This window comes from Ostrea edulis, chromosome 1, assembly GCF_947568905.1.
Source record: "Ostrea edulis chromosome 1, xbOstEdul1.1, whole genome shotgun sequence".
NCBI classification, from domain to species: Eukaryota; Metazoa; Mollusca; class Bivalvia; order Ostreida; family Ostreidae; genus Ostrea; species Ostrea edulis.
In genome coordinates this window covers 14834863-14855495 of record NC_079164.1, presented here as the reverse complement: position 1 = coordinate 14855495, position 20633 = coordinate 14834863, and the positions used below count along the sequence as shown (strand labels likewise).

Sequence of the window (20633 nt, the reverse complement as noted above, 5' to 3'; positions counted from 1 at the left end):
TGATAGTGTGGATTTCACAGTGTGATTCGATTTTCTGGATCTTCTGCTTCCTTATCAGTATCCTCTGAAACTAATGATGTCACAATGCATCATCGCAACGTTTTTTGTGGAAAATATCGACCGTGTCACAAACAAAACTGCGTACACAAAACATAATTTCACTGTATGTCTGTGTTTTGATAATTTGGATTACATTTATTATCTTATAAATCTGGGTTTAAAAATACATAAGAGGGTATATGATAAATTTATCATTACTACAGTAACTTCATCCGAACAGTTGGATCATGTTAACAGGCGCGGATCATCAGATCAAACACGACGCTTCGCGTCTCTCGGGTTAAGTTACTGTAATGATAATAAAATTGTGGCATGCAGAACAACTTTGGCTACAAAAGAAATTGGTGTGGTAATGATGTCATGATGTTCTGTTGTGACGTAGCAGTTGTTCCGCCTTGATCAATCCATAACATGATATGGATACAAAAACTATTTTCATAAAAGAATATCTCTGACAGAATGTCTTTGTTTTCTGTTTGAATTAAAGAAAGTTTCCGTGATTATATTACGCATATTATAGCATCATGACTGAAAATAATCCGGTGAGGTTTGTCGTTTGTTTTGAATCCGTGTCTAAACGAGTTTACATTGTTATTCGGTTGTTTATTCTACAATATACATGATCTCAATTTTGCATACCCCCATAGTTTTACTTGTATGAGATACATTTATGAAATGTTGACTGTTTGGGCATTATGTTTGCATACAGTAGGTGTTGTCAATCATATGCATATCTTACACGAAATTCATATTCACTATCTTGCCCTTGAACCTTTTGCTCAAAGTTGACCTACTGCGTTTTACGGGAAATAGTACTTACATGATTGTATTTGATCATGTAACGAAAAACAACATCATTTGTAAATATTAGGCTACGTGTCACAGTAAACCATCAACAGAACTGGCATATATACTTGTACCATGCTCATAGAAATAATTAATAAAATCCTTTTCAACATGGTTCAGAGTCAAATCTTGTCTTGGGTGCACTGCGTACTTGTTTACTTTTCTGTTGTTAAGACATCATATATATGATAATTTTTGTATCATTCATGTTTTGTTTTACTTCAGAATTTTAAAATCTACGCCATGCAGAATGAGACTGATTCTATCTCCTCATATTTCAATTTCTCAAATTGACAATTTATAAAGTATTGTATATGTACTTATTTTAATATATTCAAATCAAAAATCAAATCTGGTGCACTATATGGCGTAATAAAACTTCAGCGCTTGATCAGTGTTTAATCATGGATAGATAGAGATTTTCATACTTTTGCGTAATAATAAATTAGTGCTCTTGCTGCACCGACAAAGCCGCTATAACTTGAACCTCGCTAGGTACGTGTATAAGTATACAGTACGTTTTTAGATGAAAAGTCTGAATAGATATATTTTTTGTTGTACTTTACTTTGTTCCAAAGTCACAATACAAAATGTGTGAATTGTTTATCAGTAGACTTTAGTATCAATTCCTCGGTAACAAAAAGGCATATTGTTTGCAATACAAGTATCAAAAGCCATAATTCATGCGACAAAGTCATGAAATGTGAAATATATAAGTATCATTTCATCAAAACATTCATTTCAGGAAAATACTTAAATAGAAATTTATATTTTAGTGGATGGCCGACTTGAGCGGTTCTGATCAAAATAATTCGAGTACTGTAGTCCTATCTGAGCTTGAATTGTGAACTAATATAATTATGTCCTTTGTTTGATAAATCTCATTGAAGAAGAACATATGCATGTTGACAAATTTTCTTTTTTTATTTTGTATATCGTTGTGGCCTTGGAATGAGAATGAGACCATATCAGTTTTATAAAGTTACATGTAAATCTCCATATAGTGTTGATGTATCGTCCTCTTTTCCATAACCAATAGAAGTTCATAGCTTATCTAAATTGAATAAAATTCTTGCAAATGAGAAATATACGTTAAAGAATTTTACAATACATATTTATCGATATCTACAAGTCCATACAACACACAGACACCATTACCTATAAACTGCTTGCAAAAGCTTAATGTCGTCATTCTCTCCTTAAGCATACTCTTTGAATTATCGAAAAGCAGCACCACAAGACTTAGTGGAATATTCCCTGTAATGTAAAGTTGGAAATAGAATAAGGTTTCTTCACTTGAATATTCTGAAAGTTGGTTACCTGATTAAAAATACAATTGACTCAATTAAAACTGCAATAAAATCACATAGAATTCAAGAAGATCTGGAGCGGTATAATTGGGAACAACTTTAATATGATGCCTGCTTGAAAATACGGATGTATATTTAATTGCTGGGATAAAATTTTGAAATCCATTTCAAAATTAAGGATTATCTCCCTCATGCATAGCTCTTATCCTTGGACGAATTTGGCTCCAGTTTTTGGCATTCTAGGTTTCCTTTTAGCTCTCACAAGTTTATTGTTATTTCGAATTTCCAAACTTTCAGCTTGAACATAACTGAAGAGACATTATTTGTTGAAATGCGCATCTGGTGCATCAAAATTGGTACCGTACCGTATAAGTTTTACATTTTGCATCGTGTAAAATCAAAATAGTCATAAAAAGATATTTAATAAAAGAATGGTTTCGTTTTGGTCAAAATAATTATTTGACTTATGAAGAGAAAGTAATAGACAACAGATAATATTTTTCTTGAATCATTAGGGTGTGTTTCTAGGTTGTAAAAGTTAACTTGTGTCAACAATTATTTTCAATTCAGTATCTTTCAAGTTTTCTATTATCTGTTTTATAGAATCATAACCCGTGTGTGATCACTTACTATGAAATAAGTCAATTTGATCTATACATGTATATCATAAAATGAACTAATTAACATATTGGAAAGATGGTGATAACGAACAGTGATCAATCTCATAACTCTTATAAGCAATACAAAATTACGAGTTGGTCGAACAGGGAACCCTGGATATACCAGAAGTGGGATCAGATGCATAGGAGGAGTAAGTATCCCCCATTGACCGGTCACGACCGCCATGAGTCCTATATTGATATGGAACAGTCCAGGCAGCATTTGACCCAATGACTGGTTGTATTGGTAAACTAGATAGTTATAACTAACATGAAAGGTGAAGATAATGAAACTTCATCAATCTCATAGCTCCTTTAAGCAATATTTAAAGAACAATATTAAACGTAAATATCCTTGGGGACAGACTGTCTACCAGCAGAGATGCAAGCTACATTTACAAAATGTTGACTTAAAAGGAGACTGATGAAACCCCTATAACATCAACTTGTTGATCATACCCAGAACAAATTCTTGCATATCGAATCAGTTGAAATGAATAACTACTATATACAGGTGATAATGGAATATTGCTACTTGAATATGGAAAGTTCACGATGGAGAAGTCATCCCGTTTGATATAAAGTTGAGTTGTTCGTTTTTCGTTAACATCTATGTTCAATAAAATATCTAAGTACGAAGTGTGAAAGATTCTGTGGTGTCTTTTTTTCGAGTTCACTTGGATATATCGAATCACATATGAATAAAAATGATTACTATGCTACGAGCTCGCTCAAATGATTACATATATAATCACGTGATTTGCTCTTCATCAGCTGAATAATAATGGGGATTACCCATATTTCTTCCGGGGGAAAAGTCGCTGTCACTGCGGTATACTTCATTGACAATCCCGTAAATAAAATAAATAAATAGTTTGAAAAGTATCGCGTTAAATGAATCGGCGGATTAAATGTCTAAAGTCGTTGTTGCAAGATGTAAAGGGTCTTCGTTCAACTCAACGGTCACACTGTAAAACATATTGGATAAAACGTCGTCGATGTATCTAAATGTCGAGTGAATGCAAAAGGATGATATCGTTTCTTCATGTAGAAGGGTTTGAATAAATTCTATCTCGTTAGAATGTAAAACCAATCAGCCAATAAAGGAACACTATTCGTGCGCATAGGTATTCCAACAGACTGTTGGAAGACCTGATAACCAAAGGCTACAAAGATATTGTCAATGAGGATATCCAGCATATTTTTATATCAACTTCAGAGTACTTGTGTGTAGAAGCAGTGTTAACAAAGTAATTTTTTAAATGACTGATCACTAGATATAAATATTTCCTTTTTCCATTTTTGTTGAAGAGGCAACTATTCATGATGTCAAGAAGTTTTGTTAATCCATCGTAAGGAATGATCAGCCAGAGTGTTGAAAAGTCAGACGCTGTGATATTGTTGCGTTGAGAAAGGTTCAGTGGTTTCAAATTAATTGAAAAGTTCTTTAGAATTTTGTATTATCCACAGTTAATTTTACACCACTTCTGGTATGCATCGCTTTACCACATGTATTGAAAAATGTACTGACAAAATTAATCATTGAAAGTGATAAAGTGAGAGTACGTACGTAGAAGCCATTTCCTTAGCTTGTTGATATCAGGTGTCCTACCTGGAAAAAATATGTAAGAACTGGTTTGCGATCATATTTACTTTTTCTTTTCAAAACCACTTGTGGACATTAACGTTTAAAAAAGATGCACGATTGATAAACAGTTGTATATACATGTAATACATTACTAGCACGTGATAACATTTTGACCAAAAAGATATTGCCAGTGTGAAATTAATTCGAAGGGGGGGGGGTAAAATGCTTTACGGACGGAGAGCAAAAAGTTTCCTCTGTTTATGAAACAGAAGAATTACAATGTTTAATTATTTCATACATTAAGAAATACAAGTTCTTATAAGCTGTAAAATATGTCGATTTTCCAAAGGATGAAAGATACCGTTTCTGCCATACGTGGAAAGACACTGGTCCTTCCATACATAGAAAGACACCGATTTAACACTGGTGAATGTACTATTCTCCTATATGGTGAAACATATAACTGCATATGGTGATGCATACATGTATATACACTAAAATATACTTACATATGGCTCCTAATATTTCCAAGGCATCATTAACTTTGTCTTCATCTTCACAATCAACTGTAGTATACAAAAGTATGGTGTGAATATAGATACATCATTAAACTGTAGTATACACAGGTATGGTGTGAATATAGATACATCATTAAACTGTAGTATACACAGGTATGGTGTGAATATAGATACATCATTAAACTGTAGTATACACAGGTATGGTATGAATATAGATGCATCATTAAAATTGTGTCATAAACTATCTACTATTGTGGATGTCGTACAAATTTAGATTCGACTGTGATGGATGGAGAGAAATGCATTAGGAAGTTGCGTGGTAACGTTCACATATGAAACATGTATTATCGTAGGATTACTCCATAGGATAAAAACACTGATGAAAGATTCATAGAGATGTCGGGGAATTAAGGAAGGATTGACTATAGATTACCTGATCAAGATATTGGGTTTTTGGTGAGTGTGACCGGTCAACATGGGATACGTATTCCTCCTAGACACTTGATCCCACCCCTGATGTGTCCAGGGGTCCTTGTTTGCCCTACTCTCTTTAATTACTAATTCTGTATTATTTATAGCAATTGTCAGATTGACCACTTTTTGTCATCTTCACGTTTTCATTAACGTAGAACTATCATAAGACACGCCATGCATGAATGAAGTCTTTTCACGAAAGTGTAAATCCGTTGTAAACACATGCTTTCATAGAAAAGAACAACGGACGTCTTAGGAATATTCCAAAGATCAAAGTTCACATAGATCCTTGTTTGACATTATGAAATTTCATTAAAAAAAGGTTGGTGAGTTTCACGTTTTGGCTAACAAACTATCACGACCATGCCTTGTGATTAAAGACCTATGACTAGTACTATAAAGTAAGTGTACGTAATATGACGCCATATAGTACATCACTATAGCAACTTTGTCAATTTCATTCTTAAATTAGCAAGAAATGTAAAGTACTTTTAAACGTCTGCATGAATCACGACATGTGATTCATTATATATATGCTTATTGATAGATATGCTATTGATGATAATTATTGTATATTGACTAGATATTGGAAATTATGTCCGCCAGAGGTCGCTAGATGGAAAAGAGGATCGAGTTCCAGATTTGGTATTCAAGTATCAATTGTGATTTGTGTGGTCGCGCTCATCTGAGGCCTTATGGGGTGGGGAAAAATTCAAATGAGTTTGTACTCAGCTCATCTGACCAAAAGCTCCAGTGTGTCTTTTTAACACTTCATCTCATCTAAAGCAGAGCCATTTTGAACCCCACTAGCCGGAGCGCCAAAGGAATACTGATTACATACATGGGGTACATGTGTAGTACGTGTGCACCATTCAACATTTCTATTGGTGTCTATTTTACAATTATTTAAAACCATTCAAAATGTTCTACATTAAAATAATTACGACGTATTGCTCATAATTACAATCAATAAAGTATTACTTACGAAGCGTTTGTACTTTATCTAATTCCCCAGCGTCTAATCCAAATAGAAGTTCTCCTTTATCAGCGAAAATTTTATTTAAATTCTTATTTAAATATATCAGATCTTGGGTGTATTCCAACAACGCTTTTCTGGTTCTTCCCGAATCTAAAAATAAACATATTCATACATACTGATAAATATAAAATCTCTAAACTCATTTTGTGTAAGATAATAAGGGATAGAAGAAGAGAGAAGAGGAGGAGACCGTGCTCACTGTTATGGTTCCGAAGTTCCTGTAATCTCTTCTCTATTCCCTCCAGTCGGTGGACGATTTTTCTCATCTTTTGTAGCATTTCTTCATTACGATAATCTAAAATATGGTGTTGACAGACATCAGTTTAATTCTGATTTAAACGTAAATTCATCGATAAGGTAATATTCACATAAATAGTGTAAAACATTACCGCGTTCAAAGCCATTGTTACTGTTTATGCCATTCATGATTGAATCAAATGTTGGTGCTGAGGCAGCTGTGGCAAAATATGTATTAATTAGCATCCTTTGTACATGATTACTACACTATCTTCGACTATACTGAATTATGAAAATGTCATTAAAACAAGAGATTATTACAGGTCATAAAACTTAGACGAGATCACTTTTTTAATCTCAATCTTACTTTCATAAAGCAAACTTAGAGGGAAAAAATTAGTCTTAGGTCAAAAATAAGCTTACTTTTGTAAACGGAACGTAAAGCGAAAAAGTAATCTTGGTTCTAAGGTGAGCTTACTTTTGTAAAAAGGAAAAAGTAGCGAAAACGTGGGTCTTAGTTCAAAGTGAGCTTACTTTTATAAAAGGAACTTTAAGCGAAAAGTGAGTCTTAGATCAAAAGTGAGGTTGTCTAAGTGGTATAATCCCGTAGCCTAATCATTTCAGGAATCAATATCGTTTAAGTTTACCAATTTAAAAAAATGATGATGAATGTCCTCATGAGTTTTGATTCAAAATGGAAAGAATTTTGGGAACATAGTTCCTAATATGTTATTCAATCCGATTATAATGATCAAACGTTTTTCATTTATGAGAGAACCCATGGAAATGTTGCTAAAGCTGTAAAAATAAACAAATTATATGTCAACTGAATTGCTTTTCAAATGTGTTGATGCCTTTCTGTGCTGATAGCAGAGATAAAATAACATCACTCTTACTTTGAAGATCAGATATGAAAAAGTGTTGCAGAAAATCCAAACACCTATAGTTCACAGTTCATCCTTTAACGACATTGATTCAAGTTTCGACGAATTTCATGTTCCTTATGTAAACGAAAATATGTAAAGCAATACATATACGTACGAATAAAATAGATTTGATTGAATTGTCCATAAATTCAGGCATGCATTGTATATTAACCCAAGACATTTAAAATCAGAATTACATCTAATTTAACAGAAAAGTTTTCAAACCCAGTGATTGTATTAACCGGATGGTTTCCTGCGTCAACTTTGCCATTTATATTTTACAGTTTTATAACAATGTAAGATTTTAGAAGCATTTGACAAATACTGCTGTCAAAGATTAAAAAGAAATCCTGATTTGTGGTCAAAATTAGTATTTCTTCTTTCGAAATTAATCTATTTTGCAGACCTGAAGACTTATGTTACTACAAAGTTTACATTGTTTGAATTGGTAGTCATAATGATTGAATGTTTTACTAATCATTGTAATTTTCTTGCCTGTATCTTGAACTACAAGCTCCCATAACTCCTCAATAGTCCTTTTCTGATCATCAAAGTTGCGTGAACTGAAACAGGTTTGAATTAGATTAGTTCTTTAGTTAATCAAGGCATACAGGATCAGTAGAAAATGTTCCATTGATATAAGTGTACATGTTTTCATGAAATTCATAGTTTTTCAATTGATCTTCATTAAAACGTATTATCCCAGATTCATATAAATGCAAATAAGGCTTATATTCATTTATTTGTAATTATTCCTTAAAGGGACTGATTCACGATTTTCCCCAAAATTTTGTTTTTCACTTTTAATGATCAAAATCTACTGTCTAAGGTGTTTAAAAGCTTTCACATGAAAATTAATGTTATACATTATCATAGAAGCTCATTTTAGAGAGTTTATCATTTGTTTTGTAAACAACGATTGTGGTATGTTATTGTTTACGAATTTTTCAAAAGAAATGGATATCCATCCAAGTTTATCATATCTTTCATATTTCAAGCAATCGTTGGGTAAAATGTGACATCTAAAAGTTAAAATTTGTGAATATGCAAAATTATGATGCTTTATATTACAAAATTAATATTTCACTGGTTTGTTTGTTTACATAAAAAGACTCGAGTCTTTGTTTACTCAACACAGATTTAAGGCTAAAATATTCCTTTTATTCTTGCATTCAGAAGGTCAAAATTTTGGCTGTCAACATTGAATGAGTTATATTTTTAATGTTTAACATCAAAAATGAAAAATATTTTTCTCAAAAATCGTAAACCAGTCCCTTTAAGTCCAATTTTAATGTTTTCTTACCTGATCAAAGGATCGTTCTTAACAAAGAAAGAAAGGAAACAATAAGAATTACGAGATAAATGATCAATACATGCAATTAATATTTTAGATGAGACAAATACAAGCGGATTTTGACTGGAAAAACAACAAATGGAAAATTGATATGGACTTTAGAGAAATTCGGCTCCCACCTGAATCTCGACAACCTCTAAATGCCCTTTGTCAAAATCAATGGATTCAAGTAATAGCTTTCTTCCATCTTTATGGAATTGCTCGACGACCATTTCATCGAAGTTGCAAGATACTCCATCTAGATTTCGTATGCCGTGCGCTATGTGCTGTATCTTTCTGTCACTGTCTATTCCCCTTTCAGTTAAAGATTCGCCACAAAATAACTCCAACTGCCTGGAAAAAGTTGTTGTTTGAGATGTTTGTTTAAGACGGACGTGTCGTCTTACCGTCATTCCTGAAATATATGAGTATTTTCTTCAAGCATCATATTACTGCAAAAATAATCTCAATATTGGTGCTTTAAAGATGTCCTGAATAAATATTCTTATTAATAAACGTTTTATCACTATTTTTGTATCGGTTTGGAACCAGTTAAGAATTTTTTTTCTGAATATTATCCATAATTCTGTTTTCCTTAAAACTAAGAAGATATTTCTCCTTTGAATTCTGTTATATGGATAACATTTTAACATGATAAATTCTGGAGAATTTCCACATGGTTTATTTGAATACTGAAGAACCCATATGCTTAGAAGAGTGATTACCTGTAAATGAATGTTGCTCATCGCTTGAATACAAAACTACTCTCTTGTCTCCTTTGTGTGTTATACTGATTCCCTGAGGGTTATGAGGGTTCCAGGAATTGGTCATTTCTGAAGTGATATCAAGTAAATCTTATACAAAGGGTGTTTTCAAACACAAAGAATAGCCATAAAATTAAAGTTCCAACAAAAACACTGCGATGAGGGATATGTCAAATACAAGCAGTTATTCTTTTTAATGATTTGTAATACACGAGTCCTGAATAAGCTGAATTGTGACCCGTATGAGAAACAACGCCCTAATGTTGACAACACGACATCAAGACACCTACAGCTGGTTAAGCCTCAATCCAAGTGAACAAAAGTTTAAAACGATGTAAAAACAAAAGATACAAAGAAAGATACAAATACCGCTTCTAAAATTCTGTTTTGAAGCAATGTCTTTGAATTTCCGCAGTAACCAGGAAGTTACGAACGGAAATGAACATTTTCTCAATCATTTCGTTGATAAGACAGCACAGGTAGCTTTCATCGTATCAGAAAAAGACCAAAAGTTAAAATGGAGCTCGAGTTCATCCCTTTCATACAATGTGAGTGAAATAATAGTGAGATATCATGGTTTTACTTACTTTCTGTTCCACCACAATACGGGATTTCCCTAGCTACGTCACACAAGGAGACAATGACGAGGTTTACCTTTGTAATCATTCACAAGTTCAAACCGAAACTACATGCACTCGAGCTGACATGTTATAGTAAGATATTTGTTTTCATTCTTAGATAAATACTAACTGTGTTGAATATATTTCTACATACAAATTATATCGATACTATTCTTGTCTATATTAGTCTTTTCATAATTCATCTGAAACACTTATGGGTGTAAATCATGTTCACGTATAAGAATAGTGGATGAATATACATTTGCATTGATATGGCCATTTTAAACCAATGGTCTAAAATATATACAAAGAAACGATACAATAAGACCCCCCCCCCCTTATATAAACTTACTCAATTTTCATCAAATGAAAATGTAGCTAACCTATCTTAATAATAATATATTGATAAAATTGTTGACGTTAACCTGCTATCATTTCACAAAATAGATAATTTATGTTGTTGTTTTTTTTAGTGGAGTTTCTGATCTTGACCTGGATGAGGGTCATGTTTTAAAACTGGTTTCAAAATGGTTTTGTCAGTTCTGTGATCTTGTATTTGTTTTCCGGGATGGTCTTTGATTTCTCTTTGATTTTGTTTGTTCGTTGCCGTAGCCTAATTGTTTTCATATCGTTGAAGCCAAATGGTTTTAGTTTCCAATATTCTCTTTGATTTTTCCTCTTCGCGGGCAACATCGTGTGTCCAGAGTTCAATGACTTTTTCGCGGATTTTCCCATAGGTTCATCCAAACCTTAATAGGAAATAATTATTTGAACAATCGAACTACAATTTAGCATAATAAATTTTTACAAAATATCTGGGAATTATAGACAATTACCAAACGCTTCTGGTTGACGTTATTATGACGTCATAAAGTACTCGTTTAATTGACGTCATAACAAAGACTTTGCTAAACAATTTTTGTATATTTGAACTGACTGGAGAAAGCGCTAACAGTAAATGATTGTTTTTATGGAATGTGTCATTCTGATTTTCAATATATATATATATATATATATATATATATATATATATATATATATATGGAGAGAGAGGGAGAGAGAGAGGTAAAAAATAAAAAAGATACACGAAGACGTTTAGTAAAGCTTAAGGGCTTTCATTTCAAATCTTCAGAAGCTTTACATTTAGTAACATAGCGACGTTACGTCACAAACAGCGGAACATTTTAAACAAATCTAGACGTCATTACATACTGACTGTATTGTTCATTGTGACGTCATAGTAAAGCAAAACAAATTTCGACGTCATAAGACACTGAACGTTAAAACATAGTAACGCGTGAAAACATTTCCATTTACAAATATGATAACGTTAAACTGAATTATTGAGTATAGGTTTGAACATATAAATGAAATGTTTTTCCTTTTCACATCTCTGAATGTCACTTCCACCTGTAAACTTGTAAAATGGAAATATATTGAATAGTTTTTGTCCACAAACATCTAAATGTACACTTACATGTAGTTGAATTTGCCTGTATTCCGGGTTGTGGATATGCTGTTTGTGGACCCGCATGCGAGCCCGAAGCGGATTGCTTGTTTCCCCCAATATAAAATTCTTTGCATCCAGGACATGTAATGACATACAGGACATTTTTGCTATCGCACGACATGTTGGCATTAACTTTAAATATCCGTCCGTTAAAGTTGTATTGTGATCCTTCCGTGATGTATTGAGAGGTCCCGCATCGTGGATCCCCACACTTATTGACATTGTGATTGTCTTTAAGATATGGAGGGCATAATATTCTTTTCAGATTTTTCGGTTGACGTTAGCTGTTGATGAGTTCAGTGTCTTATGACGTCGAAATTTGTTTAATTAAGAAATAAGGTATCATTTTAAAATATTTATCGGGATATAAATACGGGTTGGTCACGTGATCAAATTCCATAAAGCCCGAAGGGCTTTATGGAAAATTTGATCATGTACCAACTCGTATTTATATCCCGATAAATATTTTAAAATGATACCTTATTACTTATATTTACATTTTTGGTCGGTAACATTACTGAATTGTGTTAACAACACGTTTCCATACATTTCAAATTGTTGACGTCCACAACGAAGCGTCATAGATGTTCAAAATGACGACAACACAAAACAAAGTTCTATAAAATTAAGAACTGTTTTAATTATTAAGACGCTAGAAAGCAAGTATATCAACATATACTTATACATTAACTCGGGAGTATATAATGGAAAACTCTTCCATATGTCTAATTTTAGGGGGTGGGGGAATTATGATTTAAACGGGGATGCGCAGTGTTACACTAGAGTTGTGATGCGCTTTGACTTTTGAAAAGTGAAGACGTTGAAGACCGACTTTGAAAGATATTCTGTGGATATTACGGAGTTAACAGAAGACTGAGATGGAGGAACATGAAGAACAGGGCGGCAGTCGTCAGGTGTAGGCAAATCATTTATAGACAGGACAGAGGACGCAGCTCAGATGAATCTCCGGAAAGAACTGACCATCGCAGAGAATGTGGAACTGCACGAAGGTAAGGGACGATTTGGATTTGGATATGTAATTGTTGATAAACATGAGCTCACTGAACGCTTCTTTTGACTCGATAATTTTTTGTAATAGGTTTTTAACGACGCCTCGCTTCGATGTCCCGACATAAACTTGGAAACCGACGACATCAAGCACCTATGGCTGCTGTGGCACGGAAGCAGTGTGGTGTGAAGGTCTTAAACTCTTAATGCACTTTGACGACTTATCGGCCATACATCCTGTGAATGACCTTTTTGCTAAAGCCTAATGTCATCGTCTAGCAGTAGGTACAATTCTGCATCACCGATGACCAGGGTGAAGTTGTAGCAGACGAAAGGCCTAGTAGGCTAGTAACTAAAGACATTGTTTACAGAAATGCTTTTATCAATTATTGATGAAAGTCCACTGCTTGGAATACAAATAAAACCGTAAATACATTTTGTGATGTTGATTTCATCTATTGAAAGATTTCTGTACCAGTAAGTGAGAGCGATTGCTAGATGTGTATTGCCTTAGTAAAAGTAGTACCTGTTACCTACTTTAACAAATGTTCATACGCACAGCCGTGACCTCTGTTGACCCCGTAGTAGATTTATCCAGAAATAAATACGTATTGCTCGTAATAGTGTTATGTAGGAGAAAACAGTTGCAAATGTAAATATCTAAATGTAAAGCTTCTGAAGATTTTAAATGAAAGCGTTAAAGCTTTACTCGTGTATCTTTTTTTTCATTTTTTACCTATAATTTTACCGATCATTGCGAAAAGTAATTATTATCTATATCTATTTTTCACGGCCGAAATATTTCTACAAAGTGTTTAGACAATATATATATATATATATATATATATATATATATATATATATATATATATATATATATATATATATATATAGAAAAGACTTGCCTAGATGGTCGAGCGGTCTAGTGCGCTGGTTACATGCTGCGATGCTGCTAGGAGATTTGGTTCCGCAAGTCGTGAGGTCAACCCCGGGCAGGGGCGGAAGTGGGTATCCAAATAAAGTGAAATTTATATATATATATATATATATATATATATATATATATATATATATAAACAAGAAACATTAATGAATAAATAAACAATGGGGACCAACAGAAAGAAAACGCAAAGGAGAAGCAGTCTAGGTAGTCTAATCAATTTCAGACATCCCCGTACTGATCATGTCTTTGGTAGATGAGCAGAAATGAATTAAAAATAATTAAACATAGAATCACGGAAAATTATGAATTATAAATGGGTTTTGCACATAACCAGCTGGATAATTTTGTAAACGGAAATTTAAGCTATAGCAATAAATTGAAAAATATGGCTTTAGTACTAGTGTTAGGGACATGATAGGACGAGAATGCCTATATGAAACTTATATATACAAAAGTAAAAGTTTAGCCCTTATACATCCTGGTGAAGTCAGTGGGTTTGTTGAGTTTGATTGATTGATTGATTGAAGTTTTTCCGCCACACTCAACAATTTTTCAGTTATCTGGTGGAGCTCAGTTTTTAAAGGTGGAAGAGAGAACCTAGATACGATGTACCGGGGAAGAGACCACCGACCTTCCGAAAGTAAACTGGGAAACTTTCTCACTTACCGGCGCGAGCGGGATTCGAACCCGCGCCGACAGAGGTGAGAGGCCGTGTGATTTTGAGCGCGATATTCTAACCACTCGACCACGGAGGCCCCTGTTGAGTGTGAAAAGGTTCGAATGACTTCAACCTGTGCATCCAGAATTTTTCCTTCTACTTTCTTTCGGTATTTGATCAACTTGGGCCATGGTCAATAACTACTACTGTCATGTTCTCACATTCGTGATAATTGCCATTGAAATGTGTGGCTACTAGTAAATCTTCCTTGGCTCTGACAGAGGACCAGTTTGCGAAGGTCTGTTGTTCCCCTACGTACTGTTTTTGGCAGACATCGAAACTGATGAGATAGATGCAGTTATTGGTTTTGCAGGAAAATTTTCCCAATATTTTATAACTGCGACCTGTGACATGAATGTCTGATCTATATTTGCATAATTGACATCTGAGGTCTGAGCATGTTTTGAAACCTTCATTGGGTAAAGGGTTATCCAGTCTAGTCCTTACTACCATGTCCTTTGGGTTATGGGGCGTCTGAAGGATGCCATCGGGAGTTCCTTGAAAGCATCAGCAATTCGTTTGTTGGCATATATACAGAATGGGCAGGTGTTTTCTCAGAATACTGTTGAGGTTCTTTGGGGCAGGATGATACGTAGTGACTAAATTATGGAAAGACATGTTTTTAACACTTTTTACGAGTATTTGAATGCAAATAATCTTTTAACATAGCATCAATCAGGTTTCAGACCAAAACATTCTTGCGAAACTGCTTTACATAATATCATTGACAAATGGCTTGAGAACATTGATAAAGGGAAACTTACAGGTGTACTTTTTATTGATTTAAGCAAATCATTTGACACAGTTAATCATGATGTATTGATGCACAAACTTTTATCTTATGGTATCTGTGAAATTTTTTTTAAATGGTTTCATTCTTATCTATATGAAAGATCGCAATGTGTCAAATGGAAAGGGACCATCTCAAAGGAAAAAATATTACCATTGGAGTCCCTCAGGGTTCTATATTGGGTCCTCTGTTTTTTATTCTGTTTGTCAATGACTACCCAACATGTCTCAAGCACTCTACAGTCAATATATATGCAGATGATACCACGCAAGATGTTTCTGATAAATCTTTAGATGTAATTGAAAAAAAAAAAAGGATGATCTTATAAATTCTGTGGAATGGATGCATAAGAACAAATTGACAATAAATTTAAAGAAAACACAATGTATTTTAACAGGAACGTCACAGAAATTATCGAAATGTAGAAACCTTTGTATTAATTTGGTGAAATTTTTATAGAAAATGTCAAATGTGCCAAACCTTTAGGTGTTTATATCGATGAATGTCTTACATGGTCTTATCACACAGATGCCTTATGTAAAAAGCTTAGTCAGAAACTAGGTGTTTTAAGGAGATTGAGTACTTTTATGTCAAAGGAGGCACTATTCAAAATTTACATTATTATTGTTTTTCCTCATTTTAATTATTGTTGTACAGTATGGCAGGATACAAAGAACAAGACTAATATTGATAGGCTTTTTAAATTACAAAAGAGGGCAGCAAGGATCATTTTACATATCAAAGTACCTCATTCAGTGTCAACTCCTTGCATACTATCAAATTTGAGATGGATGCCTTTGAATGACTATTTCATTTATCGAAAAATTAGTCTTATGTTTAAAGTTTTACATCATATGACTCCAGAGTATTTACATGTTTTTAGATTTGTGAATGAGGTAAACACAAGAAATACAAGACAGGGCTTTACAAATTTTATCTATGTTAAAAGAGCCAAAACAGAATATTTTAGAAGATTTTTTATCATTTCAGCAGCAATTTTATGGAACTCGTTACCAGATTTTATAAGAAAATGTACAACTACCACATCTTTTAAATCAGCCTATCTAAAACATTATTTTGACACTCAATGATACTCGTGTGTTTATTGTCTCTTTTCATTGAGTACTTATCTGTATGTATATAAATTGTGATATTCCCATGCTTTGTGATATATTATGTTCTCGATACGTATATATGTTATAGACAGGACCACAATATAAACTAGTTTATACAACTAATTGTGCAATCCTGTATAAACAAGAGGTACTGTGAGCAATGCTCACTAAGAATACCCCCCGCTTACCCCAATCTCCCAAAGGGTGTTGGTAATAGGTAAAACTTCAGTATTATGATCCAAAAGGTATCTAGGAACACAGCATCTCCATGCGATGAAAAAAGCCGTTAAAAAATTTAAATGGAAACCATATTGCTACTTTGATGTCCAGTGTGTGTGACCTTTGACCTTTTGACCCCAAAATTGATAGGGAACATCTTCATCCCATGGGTAGTCCATATGTATGATATGGTGACTGTAGGTGGAAAGGATAACGCTTTAGAGCCCGGAAACCATATTGCTACTTCGATGTCCAGTGCGCTTGACCTTTGACCTTTTGACCCCAAAATCGATAGGGAACATCTTCATCCCATGGGTAGTCCATATGTATGATATGGTGACTGTAGGTGGAAAGGATAATGCTTTAGAGCCCGGAAACCATTGCGTCTACAGACGGACGGACGGACGGACAGACAGATGGACAACCCGATTCCAGTATACCCCCCCACAACTTGTTGCGGGGGGTATAATAAAGGATATTATTATTATTACTAACGAAACCCTGTCATTTTAAAGGTTTTCTTTGTACTAGAAGAGCGACTGTCTCATCTCTCAGTTGGCCTACCTAATATAAGTAAATAAGAGCATAGATAAAATTCAATGGTATAACCCATTACTTTATTTGATGAAAGAGAGCTTATTCAATGTTTTGACCTGTATCAATGCAAAAATTCTATTCAATATGGCTTTATTACAACAGGGCGTATCTTTTCTTTTATGTACATGTAATTAAGTATTAACAAAAGGCCATGCATTTTCAAATGAATAAATATCTATGAATTTTTATTATTCTAGTACTTCATTTTAATATAAAATAAATAATGAAAATGAACTTGCATAGATTATTTCAATTTCATTCTAGTCATATAATCCCCTACAGTATGAAGTGCGCTGCATTAGGCCTACTGTAGAATAAGGAATATTATAATACCAATTATACCGAGCAAGACAGATGTGTGACGCCACAGTCTACATTTTGACGTCATATAATACAACTGAAGCAGTGGTGAGTTGAAAGGTGAATTTAACATGCACGCACATCATATGTGCCATATATGTTATGACAGATCTAGATAAATTCATAATTGTGCATAATGTCTATGAAAACATTTGACACCAAATGATTGTGATCAAGTTGATTAATTCTAGGCTTCTGAAGTGAATAAGAATAATTACCTGTATTACTATAAATCTGGTACTCTGATATATGTCTCCCACACCCTCTTTCGAGAGAATGTTTTGAATGCCACATGTCTTCGTCTAAACTTCTTTGTAATTGTCTTGTTTTATCACATTGAAGAATTTCAAAGGGGAATAACTCTTGGTTACAGAATGCATATTTCATAAATCAGTATGATATAAGCAGATACCCAAATGTTTTAGTTTAGATTTATAAAGAATATAAACTAGTTGTTTAAAAAACTTGGGTTACTTTATTTGAGGTGGGTGCGAATGAAAGTTATCATAACATAAAAGCCATTGAATTCAAACACAATTTTATAGATTTATTAAATTACAAAAATTACTTAGGATTGCCCAGTATTCAGTTTTTCTTAGATAAAAAAAAAATAGGATCTGTTTTATCATTTGATATGAAAAATAGATTGATTGATTAAATGTTGTTTAAACGCCCCTCTCGAGAATCTTTCACTCATATGGAGACCATTGCCGGTGAAGGGCTGCAAAATTTAGGCCTATGCTCAGCGCTTATGGCCTTTGAGCAGGCGGGATCTTTATTGTGCCACACCTGCTGTGACACGGGACCTCGGTTTTTACGGTCTTATCCGAAGGACCGCCCCATTTAGTTGCCTCTTACGACAAGCGATGGGTACTGAGGACCTATTCTAACCCGGATCCCCACGGGAATGAAAAATAGATTTTTAAGACTATGCATAATGTTTTATATTGAACTATCAAATTCTATAAAATCGCAAAATTTGATAAACTTGTCCATAACAACCATGACCAACATCTAATTTTTAAATCTATTGATTATGTTATATAAACGTTTCATCAGGCAAGTTTCGTAAAAATCGGTGACTATGTGTGCCGAGTTGTTTTTAAGCGATTACAGAGAATGGCTCTTAATTACTCATGTGACATGTACTAAGAATGTGTTGGAAAACTTTTCACGAGTACTTCAGATCACAAGTTGGAAAACTTTTCACGAGTACCATTGAATTAGGTGAGTCATAAGAGGAAAGTTTTAGAATGTATTCTACATAGTTATAACGGTTGACTTTCCTTTTAAAACATGGATGAAAAAATATATATATCAACAATATTTGACTATTCATTTCAAAGATTATTGCGTAGTTGAGTAGCTCAGTAGGTTAGCACGTCGACTGCAGAACTTTTGATCGCGGACTCGAATCCAGAAGGGGTTTTATTTTTGTTTTCAGATTGCTTTCTACTAAAACTGCATTTTTTGACTAAATAAAGTAAATTTGAAAGTTTTCAATTTCAAAATATTGTTGCACATATCCTCCACTTTTCATCCATATCATATTTCTCTGGTGGAGCATTCCTCCTTCAACCGTTAACAGTAAGTTTCGTAGTAATAAACTATTTTTCTTTCTTTTCTATTCATCAGATGTACCAGACTTTGCAACGCAAATATCGTACAGTTTGTCAAAACATTGTCCTCCCGGCGAAATCTCCGTGTTATTGACTCATGGTTTCGTCCGCCTTACTGATTCTCTGACATATTGACCTCTGATAGAGATGTCAAATGTAAACAGAGCGTTGGACTGCACGATTACAAGAAAGGAGCCAGACTCCGGTAAACCATTACGTTGTATGGGATTTTACTGATATTCTAATCCATGTAAACTGCATGCATGTTGTATTTCAAAACACATCTCTTTTACAGACTCGTGTATGATTTTTCTGAGTGGCACGCCAATATTACAAGTTGGAAATTGCTGTACAGTAGTGGAAATAAAAGTAAACGATGATCTTGTTCAGTGGCTGGAGAACGCAACAGATGACAGTCCTGCCGGTACACATACTGTAATAGCTTTAAAATCTTCAGAAAACATATCAATCCATGGTTTTATTACCGTACGCGTATTCTAAATAGCGGTGTGTTTGATGCAAATGTTAACAGTAGTATGATGTTAACAATAACCGCAACTTTGACGCATTATTTACATTCCTCTTCTTCAGAACCCCTGTCATATTCAAAATAAGGTTCTTCATTGCTTAGCATAGTGACGTCATACATGTAGGCTATACTATTCAAAACACTCGAGATTAAACGCGGATTCGGTATAATACAACCAAAATTAATGCATGATCTAGCAGGGTACATATATGTGTAGATATATACACCCTCGAAAAATCACATTTCTCTTGAGCGTTGTTCACTAGGGATATTATTTTTCTTTGAGTTCTGATTATTCGTAACTGAAGAGGCGTGACTGTTTATATTTTCATTTAGAAAGTATTTTTGATATCTTTTTAATCGCAGAATTAGACATTGATCTTGGAAATTTAGGAATATGCACTCTTATTTGGAATAATAAAGAACGTCTGCAAGAAAAATGGAAGGTGGAACTAAAATCAGAACTTTCCGAAGATTTGTCAGGTTTAAAAAACAAGGTACTCAAGAAAATTACTTACCTGCATGGAGGAGTAGTCACTGATATTGCCAAAGAATTCTACCAAATATTTCATGCGAAATTGGAGAAAATTACTCCTGGATGTATCAACATGGAATTTATTTTGGAGGCAAAGAACACTTATGATGCAAAGACTAAAATAGAGGAAATGAGAAAGAGACTGGAAATCAAACTACAAGACATAATTAAAGATGAACACGGACGTTTTACAACAACGATAGCTAACAGATCTCTACTTTCTCGGAGGTACTTCTTCCTATGAAGATTTTGTATCACATTCATGATCATTTATACCATTATATTTGAACTTTCTGTCACAATCTTATTTCATGCA

The 20633-nt window shown here is 33.8% G+C and overlaps 2 protein-coding genes across 17 annotated transcripts in view; one reads left to right on the top strand and one right to left on the bottom strand.

Moving 5' to 3' along the window:
• The window catches only part of LOC125660710 (uncharacterized), a 21445-nt gene extending 9899 nt beyond the window's left edge, over window positions 1–11546 (bottom strand). The window contains exons 1-11 of one of the 5 annotated variants that reach the window (XM_048892463.2): window positions 10342–11546; window positions 9716–9823; window positions 9131–9405; window positions 8961–8977; window positions 8153–8220; window positions 6884–6949; window positions 6694–6789; window positions 6441–6584; window positions 4973–5029; window positions 4446–4487; window positions 2065–2163 (exon numbers count right to left, since the gene is read on the bottom strand). In XM_048892463.2, the coding sequence (XP_048748420.2) occupies window positions 2065–2163; window positions 4446–4487; window positions 4973–5029; window positions 6441–6584; window positions 6694–6789; window positions 6884–6949; window positions 8153–8220; window positions 8961–8977; window positions 9131–9405; window positions 9716–9823; window positions 10342–10420 (1051 nt within the window). In that variant the 5' untranslated portion in view covers window positions 10421–11546. Of the gene's footprint in view, window positions 1–2064; window positions 2164–4445; window positions 4488–4972; window positions 5030–6440; window positions 6585–6693; window positions 6790–6883; window positions 6950–8152; window positions 8221–8960; window positions 8978–9130; window positions 9406–9715; window positions 9824–10123; window positions 10256–10341 lie in introns of those variants that run through there. The other 4 variants (XM_048892474.2, XM_048892496.2, XM_048892485.2 and 1 more) reach the window with 4 other exon arrangements.
• LOC125660714 (uncharacterized) overlaps window positions 10331–20633 on the top strand; it is a 27233-nt gene continuing 16930 nt past the window's right edge. For 7 of the 12 annotated variants that reach the window (XR_008799640.1, XM_048892550.2, XM_056152776.1 and 4 more), the window contains exons 1-5: window positions 10331–10467; window positions 17539–17682; window positions 19270–19458; window positions 19549–19677; window positions 20149–20545. Coding sequence is in view for 11 of the 12 variants with exons in the window: in XM_048892550.2 (XP_048748507.1) it covers window positions 19401–19458; window positions 19549–19677; window positions 20149–20545 (584 nt within the window). In the remaining variant the exon portion in view is untranslated. Of the gene's footprint in view, window positions 10468–17538; window positions 17695–19269; window positions 19459–19548; window positions 19678–20148; window positions 20546–20633 lie in introns of all 12 variants that reach the window. The other 5 variants (XM_056152777.1, XM_048892539.2, XM_048892529.2 and 2 more) reach the window with 5 other exon arrangements.